This window comes from Pelophylax lessonae (genome assembly GCF_965119305.1).
Source record: "Pelophylax lessonae genome assembly, chromosome: 6".
Classification (NCBI taxonomy): domain Eukaryota; kingdom Metazoa; phylum Chordata; class Amphibia; order Anura; family Ranidae; genus Pelophylax; species Pelophylax lessonae.
This window is the reverse complement of record NC_138773.1, coordinates 234,109,720-234,124,981: the sequence shown is the minus strand read 5'-3', so window position 1 is coordinate 234,124,981 and position 15,262 is coordinate 234,109,720. Positions and strand designations below refer to the sequence as shown.

The following is a 15,262-nucleotide window of genomic DNA, read 5'->3' as shown; positions in this document are numbered from 1 at the left end:
GCGGGCTCGGGGCGCAGAGCACTGCACCCTGAGCCCACCCAGTTGTGTGACAATAGCGAATGAATATTCGCTATTGTCACACGGACCCTCCTCCTGGCCAATCAGGAAGCGGGTCCTGAGACCTGTTTCCCGATTGGCCGAAAGGAGAAGCCATGCCATTGACCAAGGAGAAGGAAGAGGGAGGAGAAGGAGGAGACTGGGGGGGAAGCCACCGCCGCTGCTGCCTGCCCTCCACATGTCCAGGGTGAGTGAACCGGTGACCGGGGGGGGAGGGTATGGTGTGTGGGCTGGTGTGGTCCAGGGAGGGGGTATAGTGTGGTTCATCTGCCGCCCCCCCCCCCCCGACCCATGGAGCACCAGCTGCCACTGCTGAAGAGGGTGTGTTGGATCTTTGTAGAGGGAATGCTGCTTACACACACAGTGAGCGTCTTTCACTACAGCATGCTGGCAGAGGATAGGCTGTGGTGGCTTTTTAAAAGTAAATGAACTGTAAGGCTCCGTTCACATCTAGGCAAATCCCATTCATTTCAATGATCCCTGTTCACATCGGAGCGTTCTGTCGCCTTAAGCAAAACGCCCGTCACTCAAAAAAGTACATGAGCTTCTTTTTTGGCAAATTACAGGCATTTTACTGCTTTTCATTGGTCACTTGATAACTAAAAACGCCAGAAAAAACGCCTGTAAAAAAAAGCAACACCTAGATGCGATAGGGGCCTAAGATTTTGAACACCTGGAATGTATTTTGCTGATTTAAACTGAAAGTTCAGTTTGGTGTTAATAGTTTTAGTGCTGCTTACTTGCACCCCATTAAAAAAAAAAACATTTAGGGTCAGTTCACACCACATGCAGTCAAGTGCGGTTTTCTTCTGCATCAAAAACGCATGGAAAGTAGGTTATACTGTATGGTTTTCAATGGCATAGTTCATACCAGTGCTTGCAGTTCCAGTGCGTTCCAGTTCCAGAAAAAAAAGTAGAACATGCTGAATTTTTCCTGCATCAGATTGTACTGGAATGCTGTAAAATGTATCAAAAACCTACTGGAGCGCACCAAAAATGCACTCTAACACACATGTCTATATTCAAGGTTAAGAAAAAAGAAGAGGAACAAATGTGCTAGACTGCATCAAAAACGCACCAGAACGCATCAAAAATGCATCAAAAACACACATGCAGACAAAGATTTGAACGCATCCAGACTGCGTTTCTATGGTGTGTATTCACACCACATGCGGTCCAGTGCGTTTTTTTTTTTTTGCATCAAAAACACATAAAAAGTAGGCTATATGGTTTTAATGGCATAGTTCACACCAGTGCGGTCAGTTCCAGTTCCAGAAAAAAAAGTTGAACATGATGCATTTTTTCTGCACTGAACTGTACTGGTAAAATGCATTACAAATTTCCTTATATATACATGTCCTTATTTAAGGTTAAGAAAAAAGAAGGGAAACAAATGCACTAGACTTTATCAAAAATTAATTTTTTTTCTGCACTGAACTGTACTGGAATGTGGTAAAATGCATAAAAAACCCTTAAATGCACCAAAAAAAACCACACTATAACACACATGTCCTTATTTAAGGTTAAGAAAAAATGCACTGGAATGCATCAAAAATGCGTCAAAAACACACATGCAGAAAAGCTTTTGGAACGCATCCAGACTGTGTTTCTATGGTGTGAGTTCAAACCACATGCGGTCCAGTGCATTTTTTTTCTGCATCAAAAACACATAGAAAGTAGGCTGTATGGTTTTAATGGCATAGTTCACACCAGTGCGGTCAGTTCCAGTTCAAGAAGCAATTTGAAAATGATGCATTTTTTTCTGCACTGAGCTGTACTGGAATGCGGTAAAACGCATCAAAAACACCCCAGAACGCACTTAAATGCACCAAAAATGCACTGTAACACACGTCCTTATTTAAGGTTAAGAAAAAAGAAGGGAAATAAATTAGGGATCGACCGATTATCGGCAAAACCGATATATTGGGGGCCGATATGCACTTTCCTGATATATTGGAATCGGCCCCTGAGGTTATCAATATTGCAGATATTTCTGAAAGTGCTTGTACCGGGGTGATGCCTAAAGCTAGAGGCATCACCCCGGTACTGGCGTCCATAGCCGACGGTCGGCTGTCTTGTAATGACAACCGATGTGGCTGAGAAGCCGCTCAGCTGTCTTTACAAGGAGCGGGAGGGGACGTCACCCCTGCCCCCCCACCCCCGCCGCCTTCCGCGGCTCGCCCGGGCCTCCCGTCCCACCGAGAGACCCGGGCAACCTACCTGCACGGCCACCGAAGACCCGATCAAAGCCGCATTCGGCTCTGATCGGTCTCCATGTAAAAACCCGGAAGTGAAGTCATGACCTCACTTCCGGGTACTCAGCGCCAAATTAAAAAAAATGACAGCATTCAAAACAGCCAAACTTGGTGTTTTGAATGCTTTTAAGTGCAGAGGAGGGGTTTGGGGTCTTTTATACCCCCAGATCCCTCCACAACAGTACCTGTAAAAATGAAAAAAAAAAAATGTTAAAATGTCCAAAAATATCGGCCAATACCGATATGCGATGACCAAAATATCGGTATCGGCAATTAAAAAGCGATATCGGTCGATCACTAGAAAGTGCACTAGACTGCATCAAAAACGCTTTAAAAATGCACTGGAACACATCCAAAACACGCATGCAGAAAAACATCTAGAACGCATCCGGACTGTGTTTCTATGGTGTGAACTGGCCCTTATACAAACTAATCCTTTTTCCTCATACCTAATCCTTGCTTGGTTTGGTTGTATTTCTTTTTTTAAATATTTCTAACTTTATTATTTTTCATATCATCATGTAGGTCACCCATATTCTGAATGTGGCCTATGGTGTGGAAAATGTATTTCCAAATGAATTCACTTACAGGAAGCTTTCCATCCTCGATCTCCCTGAGACTGACATCACTTCCTATTTCCCAGAGTGCTTTGATTTTATAGAACAAACAAAAAAGGAGGTAAGAATTTCTCTCACTCTTTATTTTTCCAGAATACATTTCAGCATTCTTCATTTTAGAGACGGGTACAGATAATTCATATACTCTGTCTGTATTATAGATATTGTTTTATTGGCAGATAATGCAGCAATGAAGGCTAACTGAAGAAACTTAGTGGCGGTACACCACAATTTTTGTAGTAGCACTGTGATGCAGCTGACAATAAGCAGGTTGGGTGGTGAGCTTTAACCACTTAAGCTCCGGAAGGATTACCCCCCTTCACGACTAGGACATTATTTGTAAAACGGCACTGCGTTACTTGAACTGACAACTGCGCGGTCGTGCGACGCTGTACCAAAATAACATTGATGTCCTTTTTTCCCCCACTAATAGAGTTTCCTTTGGTGCTATTTCATTACCTCTGTAGTTTTTATTTTTTTATGCTATAAACAAAAAAAAAAAAAACAGACAATTTTGGGAAAAGAAAAAAAAAACATTTTTTTCTTTCTGCTATAAAACATCCCAAAAAAAAAAAAAAAAAACGTAAAAGGAATTTGTTCATCAGTTTAGGCCAAAATGTATTCTGCTACATGTTTTTGGTTAAAAAAAAAAATCTCAATAAGCACATATTGATTGTTTAGCGCAAAAGGTATAGCATCTACAAACTATGGGATAGATATATGGATTTTTTTTTTTTTACTAGTAATGGTTGCGATTAGCGTTTTTGTTTTTAGCAGTATTGTGGCAGGAAAAAACTGACACTAATGCCTCGTTTCCACTGAGCGGATCGGTTCGGGTCAGTTCGGTACGGTACGCTATTTTGAGTGTTTCCATTATGAAAGTGGTCCATACAACCGAACCAAACCACACCATTCCTGGTCCTCCTTCAGATGTCGGGCCATAGGAAATGGTACGGTAGGTTAGGGCGGAGCTACTGGCGTCACACGATACATTCCACTGATTGGTGGACAGGAAAACGTCAATGCTCATGTCAAACGAAAGCACAAAACAAACACCACGTTTCGTGTGAACCCTGCATGGCCCCTAGTGGTCCAACTTGCAGTGGAAACACTCACCTGAATAGGCCGGACCATTCTAACCCTTCCAAACTGTACCGACCCCAACCGTTCCACTCAGTGGAAACGAGGAATAAGTGACACTTTTTGGGGACCAGTAACACTAATACAGTGATCAGTACTAAAAAAAATGCACTTTCACTGTATAAATGACACTGGCATGGCAGGGAAAGGGTTAAATGTGTTCCTTGGGAGTGCTTGCTATCTGTGTGGGAGGTGCTTTGACAGAGTTCCGTGCTCCTGCTTAACAGAAACACAGGATCTCCATCTTCCCTTCTGACAGAACTGCAATCTGCCTTGTTTACATAGGCAGAGCGCCATTCTACCGCTCTCAGAAACTATTGCGGGGTGCCGGTCAACATCGGGTTTGCCGGACCCGCCAATTGGCTCCTGTTGTATCCAATCACAGCAGGAGCGGGTCGCCGGCGGCGCTCATGCATGCCCCAGACCCGAAGAAAAAAAGTGATTAAAGATGCTCTGCCTTTTATGGGCAAATTGAATCTCTTTAAAGCTGTATTAAGCCCCAAAGCAAACATTAATATATGGCAGCTTACCAGTTCATAAAGCGGATCTTCACTACATCTGAGCAGCACAAACCAAAAACACATTTTCATTAATTTTTAATATTCAAAGCAATCTCCCCCATCCATCCATGTCTCCATGTTTTATTTTGTTGAAAAATCACTTTGAAAATCACCCCCCTAGCATTTCTAGTCATGTCCATCTTGAGTAAGAGCAAATTATTAATGTAGCATTTACTTCTTGGAATCCATCTTAGCTCAAGCATGCATGCAGCAGAGTGTGCTTAGCTGAGAAAACCCCTCCTCCCCTCCTGAAGACTCCTGGGGTGGATAACATCATTTGCCTAGGCAAGAAACCAGGAAGTAACTAAAGAAATGTAAAAAGAAAAGTTTAAAACAAGTAAATATAACATACTTTCCTATCGATTTACTAAAGCTAGCAGCATGAGGATTCAAAATAATGAGAGTGAAGAGAGAGAGAGAGTGTAGCTCCACTTTAACCACTCTGCAACCGCTCACAGTAATACTACTGCGGCAGAGTGGCTCGTTCCCGTCCAGCCACGTAGTATTAACGTGACTGGACTCCTCCCCTTCTGGGCGGCGCTTGCGCGCCGCCGGAGGCTCGCTCCCGCTGTTTTCATTCACAGCGGGAGTCGGGCCAGGGGAGGAGCAGCGGCGATCGCCGCTGCTCTTACCCGATCGTCGGGGATCGAGTCTGGAGATCCGCCCGCTGTGTGTAAACACAGCGGGCGGATCTCCATAGTGACAGGGAGTGACAGATCGGACTGTTCAGCATAGCTGGACATCCGATCTGTCCATGAATCACATAGTCACCTCCCCCCCTACACGTCAGTAAGCACCAGGCATACATTAACCCCTCCCTCTCCAATAAAATTAACCCCTTCCCTGCCAGTGTAATTTTTACAGTAACAGTGCATATATATAGCACTGATTACTGCAGTAATGTCACTGGTACCCCCAAAAGTGTCAAAAATGTCAGTCAGGGGTCCGGTCTGTCCGCCGCAATGTCGCAGTCCCGCAAAAAAAATCGCAGATCGCCGCCATTACGCGTTAAAAAAAAAACACCAAAAATGACAGGAATCTTTCCCTTTGTTAGTAAACGCAATAACTTTTGCGCAAACCAATCAAAATACGCTTATTGCGATTTTTTTTACCAAACATATGTAGCATAAAACAAATTGGCCAAAAACTTTTAAAAAAATTGGTTTTTACATCTTTTTTGGGGGGAATTTCATATAAAAAAATATGAAAAATATTGTTATTTTTTCAAAATAAACGCTCTTTTTTTGTTTATAGCACAAAAAGTAAAAATCGCACAGGTGATCAAATACCACCAAAAGAAAGCTCTGTTTGTGGGAAAAAAAGGACGTAAATTTAGTTTGGGTACGGCGTCGCACGACCGCGCAATTGTCAGTTGAAGTCGCACAGCGCCGAATCGCAAAAAGTGGCCTGGACGGAAGACAGCAAAATCCTCCGGTTGTAAAGTGGTTAATGTGGTGGCTGCATTAGTTTCCTTTTTTAGACTTTTTCTTCTAGTGATCCAGACAGCAAGTCTGTTGTGTTCCACAAGCTCTCCAGCAGGATGGATGAGTTAACATGGATGAGACAAACCACTTAACACTGGGAGGGGTGATTAAAGCAGTTCTGCACCCTAGAAACGAAAAAAAAAATAAATAAAATAAAAGTCAGCAGCAACAAATCCTGTAGCTGCTGACTTTTAATAATAGGACACTTACCTGTGCAGGGATCCAGCGCTGTCCTCACCCACGCCGATTCTGTTGGTCTTTGGGTCCAGGCCCTGGCATGTTTACTTTGGGAAGCCAGCTGTGACAGCTTGCGGATTCACAGTCGGCTTCCCACTGCGTATGCCTGAGCCGCGTTGTGCTTTGTGAATGATCGCACAGCCTCCTGGAACTTGTGACATGTCCCAGAAGGCTGCTGGAGAAGGGGGGGGGGGGTGAAAATCAGCTTGGAGCACGTGGGGATCTGCACGGAAGTGGAAGCGGATATATGTCAAAAACCAGGTTACCCCCCCCCCCCCCCCCAAAAAAAAAAAAAAAATAAACTTAAAGCAAAGTTCCACCAGTTTTACCTAAAAATACCCTTGGGACTTCCAGGGCTAGTGCATTTAAGCAACGATAGCCTCTGAAATGTCCCCTGTTTCACTTACCTTTTTAGAAGAAATACTTACCTTGAAAATGTCTTGTCCAGCACTGCCTCTCAGGTGTGGGCAGCTGAAGCTGGAGCGTCCTCTTCAGTGTCCTCTTCCGTGACGTCAAAGTCCCAGAATGCGCCTGCCCTGGTCCTGCTCATCACTTCCGGGGCAGGCGCGTCATCCCTGCACATTAGGGAATGACGCGCCTGCACCGGAAGTGACGAGCGGGGCCGGTGCAGGCGCATTGACTCCTGTGATTGATGACGCTCATCTCCCAGGAGTCAATGCAAGGAGGAAGTGACAGCGTGGGCCGCGGCCGCAGAGGAAGGAAGGCAGGCAAGTATATTTTCATTAAAAACAAGGTAAGTGAAAAAAAATTTTTTTTTTTTCTAATTATCCAATTTTTTTTCAGGTTCATCTAAGCTAGTGGACGGTGAAAAAATTATTTTTAGGGTGGAACTCCGCTTTAACTTCTTGACGCTGACAGTATACAGATATGCAGGCTCACTGGACCGGGCTTTTTATTCCGTGGAGCCGCATATATGCGTATCTGTCTTTGTGCGGGGAGCGCATTGCACATCGCGCTCCCAAAACAGAGACCGAGGTCTCACCTAGAGCCTCGGGTCCTGTACTAAAGATCGGGACCTGGAAATTCCATTTACAGGTCACCTGATTTCTGTGGTAGCCTCTGATTGGCTATGACAATGATCAGTCACTGTGAAGCCCGTCCCTGTGTTTCTTAGGCCCCTTTCACACATACGGACCATTTGTCTGTCTGTTTTTCATCCATCCGTTGACGGATGAAAAACGGACATCAATGCATTCCTATGGAAAAACGGATGACAACGGATGATCATCAGTTTACATTTGTTTTCATCCGCTTCCGTCAATATCCATTTTTTTGAACGGATGAAATCCCTATTTTTCTTCCGTTAATAAAACGGATCGGACAAAAAAACCGATGTAAACTGACAAACAGTCCGTTTTTCATCCGTTTTTGCATTGGTAGTGGATGTAAAAAAAAAAAAACGGACAAAAAAACGGATGAATACTATATCCATTTTGACAATACTGAACTGATGAAATGAACGGTCTGTATATGCGAACTTGCAGATCACACTGCGATATGCGATCGCAACTGGGGGTGTCGTTAACTTTTAATTGACACCCCCTGCGGGGGTGCGGATGCGATGCGGGAACAGGCTGCATATTCGCAGCGTTCCCGCATCGCACAAATGTGAACCGGCACTAAGGCCCCTTTCACACTTGTGCAACTTGTCGTGCAACTTTGGACATCAGAGTTGCACGACATGTCATTTGCCATGTTTTCCAATGATACCCATTCATATATGCGCAACTTAAAGTTGCAGCAACTTCAAAGTAGTTCCTGCACTACTTTGGCCCGATTTTAATGCGTTTTGAGGTCCAAAGACATAGACGTTGCTTCAAGTCCATCAAAATCGCGTCAAAATCGCGTCACAATCGCCGTAAAATCGCGGCAAAATCGCGCTACTTTCAAGTCGCACAAGTGTGAAAGGGGCCTTACTCTGTGAATGGAGAGAAAATAAACATTGTATCTTTCTCTCTCCTTGCAGAGTGAGAAAAAAAAGTGTTTGTAACAAAGAATAAAAATAAAAAAATAATAATATTAATAATACAAAATAAAGAAAAAATACCTAGATCAATGTTTGCCAGGGTTAGTGTTTGGGTCAAGTAAAGGTCAAAGGTCAGGGTAAAAGGTCATGGTCAGTATATCATATTTGTAAAGCATTTCTTAAAAAAAAAAACATTAGCTAGGATAAAAAAATAAAAAGCAAAATGCGCACTATTGTTTCTGAGCTGTGCTTGTTCAAACAACTACTAACATCCACACATGTGGTATCACTGGACTCGTCAGGAGCAGGAGAATTTATTTTGGGTTGTTCTTTGGTGGTTCTTTGGTGGTAGATTATGGTGGTAACAAGAAATATACAGCTAACTTTTAAAAAAATTATTATTTTGTTTACTATTTTGGACCAGTTTTCCTGTGATAATAACCATTACTACCGAATGAAAGCCCAATTTGTCCTGAAAAAAACAAAATATAATTCACTGGGATGCACAAAGTAGTGATGATATGTACAGTTTTACTAGCAAATGTCAAAGTTGCAAAATTGTGCTTAGGCATTAAGATTTGTTTTACCATTAGGCGCAAAGGGGTTAAAGGGGGCGTGGGAGGGGCCGGGTGGAGGCAGACAAGCGGAACTTCTGCTTTAAAACGATCAGCTTTAATTTATTCATACAAAACCTTTGTCCCAAAAGGGAAAAAATAAATAAATAAAACTGTGTGTTGTAACTAATTATAAAGTGTGGGCTGGAGTTTGGCTTCAATTTGTTGGTGTAATGAAATCTGCTATCACATTTAACTCTCCCCTCCTCCCTAGACTGATAATGCTGCTGTGCTTCCTGTGCTCATCCCTCCAGAGGTTGCGTCAAACTAATACAGGAGGTGTGTTACTGGCCAGATTACCTGGGAAAAGAGAAAATTGATGCAACTACCACATCTAATGATTGGGTGATCAGCGAATCACACTCAACTTTCTTTTCTTTTTACTCACTTTATTTATCTTACTGTACAGCAGTGCAATGCAATGTACAGTGACATGCAATTCTGTACAGCTCGCTGCAATAAAATGCAGCATGTCTGCATTTTATTGCAGCCTGCTGCAGCGCGGCTCCGGACTGCATTTCAATGTGGCTAGGACACACAGAAAACAGTTTTCTGTGTGTCCTGGCAGTGACCGGTGTTTTACAGTTTTACATACAGTAGTGTGAATTGACTCAAACACATTGCCAAATATGTAACAATTTATAATTCATTTCATAACCTAGAAGGGGCATAGTACACCACATTCTAAAGATCTGTAAACCCTGTAGCAGAGTTGGATTAAAGCTAAACTCTGGGCATGAAAGCTTTCATTTAACCACTTTGTATCTGGCCCAATTCTGACACTTCGCACGTACATGTAAAAACCTACTTTGTTTTGCTAGAAAATTACTTAGAACCCCCAAACATTATGTATGTGTGTGTGTATATATATATATATATATATATATATATATGTATATGTATATACACACATATATGTATATGTATTGTGCAGCGTTTTTTCAAATGCGTTTTGTGTGAAAAAAAAACACTTTAATTAAAAAACCAAAACACAATATTTACCCTAATTTTTTTGTATAATGTAAAAGACAATGTTACGTCGAGTAAATAGGTACCTAACATGTCACATTTTAAAAATGTGTCTGCCCGTGGAATGGTGGCGTCACTTTAACAGGTTACTAGTTTAGAATTACAATGGAGGTCTGGTGCTGGGATTATTGCTCTTGTTCTGACGTTCGCGACAATACCTTACATGTGTGGTGCAATCACTGTTTGCATGCAGGAGTAACGTATGCATTTGCACATAAGAACGGGAGGATAGGGCTGCTTTACATTTTTTTATTATTATTAATTATTTTATACAAATCCTTTTTTTTTTAACATTTTTTTGGGGAAAAACGTATTGCTGTTATTCATCCCATGTGACAACATGGGCCATGACAGGTCCTCTTTATGGAGAGATCTGGGGTCTATTAGACCCCAGATCTCTCCTCTGGTCCCCAATGCAACCGATCAGACACAGATCAGTCTGATAAGCTGTAAACAAAGAGGCGGAACCGAAAGTGATGACATACTCGTCGCTCCCGATTTCCAGGGTCACAGAGAGAGAGGAACAACATCAGATCCTCTCTCACTCTGTTCCATGCAGTCTGATCGCACAGCAGAGCCTGGGAAATGCAGCAATGGCAAGAGGGGGGTGGTACCCCCTTCCACCACCCACAGAAGTGATTAAGTGGCTATTTAGCCACTCAAATAACTTCTGCTATAAACCTGCTGAAAAATGTAATACCTGTAGATGCAGGCGTCATCCCTGTATACCCGACGCAAACCCAGGACATCCATTGATGTCCTACGGGCGGAAAGTAGTTAAATATATACTTAATTTGCCACAAAGTTTATACAGTAAATCCACTTTATGTGCACCAAATGTTTTTAAAAGCCTTGTAAAAGTAGCAATGACATCATAACTGTGCTGTACAAAGCCTATGCAGAGAGAAGGGCTGTGGAATGGACTTATTAGGTCTACTACATTCTACATCAATTACAGGCTACTTGCAAAAAAACACAGGATCGATCATCTTACATATGTATTCTTGTATTCAGATATGTGTTTAGCCCAAACGTCTTTAAATGGTTTCTAAAAACATACTCTTTGCAGTCCATAAACCCATTCCAAAATTCTAAAGCAATCCAATTTTTAAAATATGCATTCATACTCTTCCCATACCTGTAGGCCATTTGTGCATGGAGCGAAGCCTGCCCCAAAAGCTTTTAGATAGTTTTCACAGCTCTTTCCTGTCTTCTTGGATGGGCCAGCCTTTAGGACAAATGACCCCTTACGGTACAAGAGCAAGCAGGGTAGCAGCTTTACCCCCACATCTTATTCCTTCAGTTGACATTGATAAGGATTGCAAAAGGCAATGCCATCCCATTTTCATTGCCTGTGCTGATATGGCCCACCCTATCATACAGCAACTGCATACAGGTGCATCCTCCCTTATAAAGCAACAGGTAGGTGAACAGCTTCGACCAGTTGAGCTATTCCCCCTGGTGTACTGCAGGAGCATGAAGGTTGTATCTGGGCCCTCTGGACATTCCCCGAGTCATAGGCTCCTGCATAAAATGAAGAAACTTTAGCCAAGCTCAACTGGTCTGTAACCACATAGATTGTTGATAGGCTGGAGTGTTTGCTCCCAAGGCATCAATCCATAGAAGAAATAAGGTGTCAACCTGGTACATTCCAAGTTCCAAATATTTTACTAGACTACATTAAAAGCAGCACAAAATAACTAATCACTATTTTGTGCCGCTTTTAATGTAGCCTAATAAAGAATTTGGAACTTGGAATGTACCAGCTTGCCGGCTAATTTCTTCTATGGATAGGCTCCAGCATAGGTTGCCTTGTGGCTGATCTGGCTCTGCCCTGAAGTAGTTCTCTAATTCTTCATACATGTATTTGCTACTTTTTTTGTAGTACACAACATTTTAGGGTGTAGGTTTACTACAAACCTTATAGTTAATACTTTTGTTGCTGGTAGCCTTTTGCATATCTCTCTGTGCTACACACTCTACATAGCCAATACTATTTACTATATTACCCTTTGCCGTAACCCCGAAAAGACCTTAATAATCATCTCATTACTAGGAAGGGTTGTGGGCAAAGTGCCGAACTTTATATGGGATTAACTTCTCAATAGATCCAATGTGGATTATTTATCATAGATTAACATCTTGGAAGATTCAATTGCACCACTCTTTGTTAGATGTAGTATCCTCTTCCCATGTGAAGAATAATTTACAGGCCATCTGAGTCCTGTTTTGCATAATGACCTCTCTCGGGTTACATAGAGCTGTTAACACTTCGAAGTTTTCCGTTTTGTATACATGTAAGAACCTAATGAAAAGCATTGAGTAATTTTATCACTCAGTACAGCCATATAAAAGACATGGCTTGTTGATTCCCATTCATGGAAGCTTGATGATGTTAAGCATACAAACCATTCATATTTAATTGGATAGTTTATTTCATTAAAGCACAAAAGAATTAATGTAATAGATGGCGAGGCTATTTTTTTAATGGGCTACTGCTAACAAACTCTTTTGCTTATCTATAAAAAAAAAAAATGTATCCACAGCAATGTGCAGATTCAACGTTATTATTATAGTATTATTTATTTTTTTTTAATTTCTTTATTTAGTCAAAGGTTGTGGTACAAAACATGTGAAATGGCACAATATAAAATAACACGGTACATAACATACAATGTATAAGGGATAACAGCTCCGGTTGACCACAGAGCATGAAGGTATAGCAAAAAACATACAATATAATTGTAGAGGAAGTATATAGTGCCATAGTGTGCACCACACAGAGATGCCAAGAGGTAAAAATCAAAATATGTTTTAGGATTAGGGGTAGAATGATCAGCAAGATCTCAAATCAGGAAGACACTGTATATGATGTACAAGAAGGATCTTCTAATGATAATGCACAGGGTATGAGGAAAGAAGAGAAAGGAGAAAAAGAAATGCAAGGGAAATAGGAAAAGGGTGAAAGAGACATGAAAAAGAGAAAAAGTTGTATCGAGGCTCACCGGGCCCAGCCCCCTGGGGCCCCCCCGTCCCTCAGCCAGGATGCGGAAACTCCCGCAAGTAGTCGTCAGTAAGGGTAAAGTATTGCCACAGTCCCCATTTGTCCTGGACGAAGCCCTCCCAATTTTTTTTTTTTTTTTTGAAAAAGATTTTTATTGAAGTCCAACCTAGGCACACAGTGCAACAGAAACATTACATAACCAGCATAGCACAACAGCCTCCAAGGGGTAAACATCCAGAAACAAAAAAAGTTCCATAACACATATGGTATATAGTAAAAAAAGCAAAACCCCTCAGACAGCCGCCGATCAGCTCGCACTAACCATGCGCCCAGTAGGACCCCAAGTTTTGCATTTTTAAAGGAAAACAACATCCCCGAACCCCCCACCCCTCAGCCCAGAACCAAGAACCAGGCCTCCCCACCCACACTCCCTTAGGAGGAGCAGGCGAGGTGGCCATCTGAACAAACCCCCCACAGGTGACAACCCAGAGAAACCCCCCATACCAAACCACCAGGTCCGTGGCAGAGCACATCAATCACTCAACAGTCACACATCAGGGGAATGATCTAAGCCTCAATCCGCCCCCCATATCGCTCCAGACCCATCCTAACCATTAACCTGCGTGTCCACTAAAGTAGCCTCCGAGTCCACCCATCGGTACCACACCTTCCTAAACTTCTTAGGTGACCCCCTAGCCTCATAAGTCATCCTGTACAGTACAATGTCGGCATTCACCACCCGTATCCACATCCCAAGAGTCAGCTCCGCAGTATAGATCCAACTCCTGGCGATCAATTTCCTAACGCAGAAAAAAAGAATGCGGAGAAACAGCTTGGTGGCCATATCTAGACCCTCCACCTCCACGACCCCCAGTAAACACACCAGGGGAGAACAAATATTCGGGAGACCAAAGCTATCCGCAATAAATTTCGTAACCTGAGACCACAGTGGTCGCACCTTAGGGCAGTCCCAGACCATATGCAGAAAGGAGCCTCGATCTCCCGAACACTTGTGGCACAAATCAGTATCCCTCTTACGCATAGAGAACAGACGTACCGGAGTATAGTAGGTCTGGTGTAGATATCTCAGCTGTATCATCTTATCGGTCGAAGAAATAACCGTGCCCAAATAATTCTCCAATACCTCCTCCCACTGCTCATCGGTCAAGTCAGGAATAAAGGTCACCCACCTAGCCCTGGCCCTATCCACTGCCCCAGAACCCCCAGGACACAGCGCCCCGTAGTATCTGGAAATCCGTTTCATCGGCTCCGGATCCATTAACAGAGCTTCGAGCGAGGGGTTAGTCAAAACCACAACCCCCCCCCCAAACTGCACCCGCACCGCGTGCTGAAGTTGTAAGTACCTGAAGCGCCACGTCCCGGGGATCCCAAAGGTCTCCCTCAGCTGTGCGAAGGACACCAACCTACCCTGATAGAACAGCTGATGTAGGTACTTCAGACCATATCTAGCCCAACTACCCCCATCTTGCATACGGACAAACTCCTTCAGCGCCGGATTAAACCACAAAGGGCTATTCGGCGAAGTCACCAAAGAATCGTCCCCGATCCGCGCGGCACAAAGCCGAAAGATTTTCCCCGGCAAACGCATCACCGACCCCAGGTCCCGCCCAGGAGCCCCTCCCCGATATAGGACATTAATCAGCGATTCAAAGGAGGAGGCCAGGGCCGCCTCCACCTCAACCGCTGCGTTAGGCACCTGCGGAAAATATCTCCAATGCAGGAAAACCAACTGCGAAGCAAAATAATAAGAACGCAGATCCGGCACCGCCAGTCCCCCTCTCGCCACCGGGCATTTGAGCACCGACAAGGCCACTCTAGAAGGTTTATTACCCCAAAGCAGAGTAGTAAGAATAGCATCTATCCTCCGGAACACCCCTCTAGGAACATAGACCGGGGCATTAGAGAGTACATACAAAAATTTGGGCAAAAATATCATTTTAAAAATGTTAACTCTGCCCAGCAGCGAGAGGGGGAGCGACCGCCACCGCTCCACTCTATCCCTAAAAGCCTTCACTATCGGAACAAGATTATTCTCCAGAAACCTGGAGATCGGGAGCTGAAACACAATCCCCAAGTACGTAAACGAATCGGTCAAAGGGATGGGGCACCCAGCCGGAGCCACAACCCCCTCGTCCAAGGGAAACAAGGAAGATTTGGTCCAATTGATACAAAAGCCCGAGAACTCCCCGAACTCCCGAATCACTCGGATGGCATAATTCAAAGAAGGCCCCGGATCCTGCAAATACAAGAGCATGTC

At 43.4% G+C, this 15,262-nt stretch overlaps 1 protein-coding gene across 1 annotated transcript in view; it reads left to right on the top strand.

The window, feature by feature from the left end:
* DUSP19 (dual specificity phosphatase 19) overlaps window positions 1–15,262 on the top strand; it is a 47,447-nt gene that overhangs the window by 20,492 nt on the left and 11,693 nt on the right. Inside the window, exon 3 of the mRNA XM_082261349.1 lies at window positions 2,838–2,990. Within this exon, the coding sequence (XP_082117475.1) occupies window positions 2,838–2,990 (153 nt within the window). The remainder of the gene's footprint in view (window positions 1–2,837; window positions 2,991–15,262) is intronic.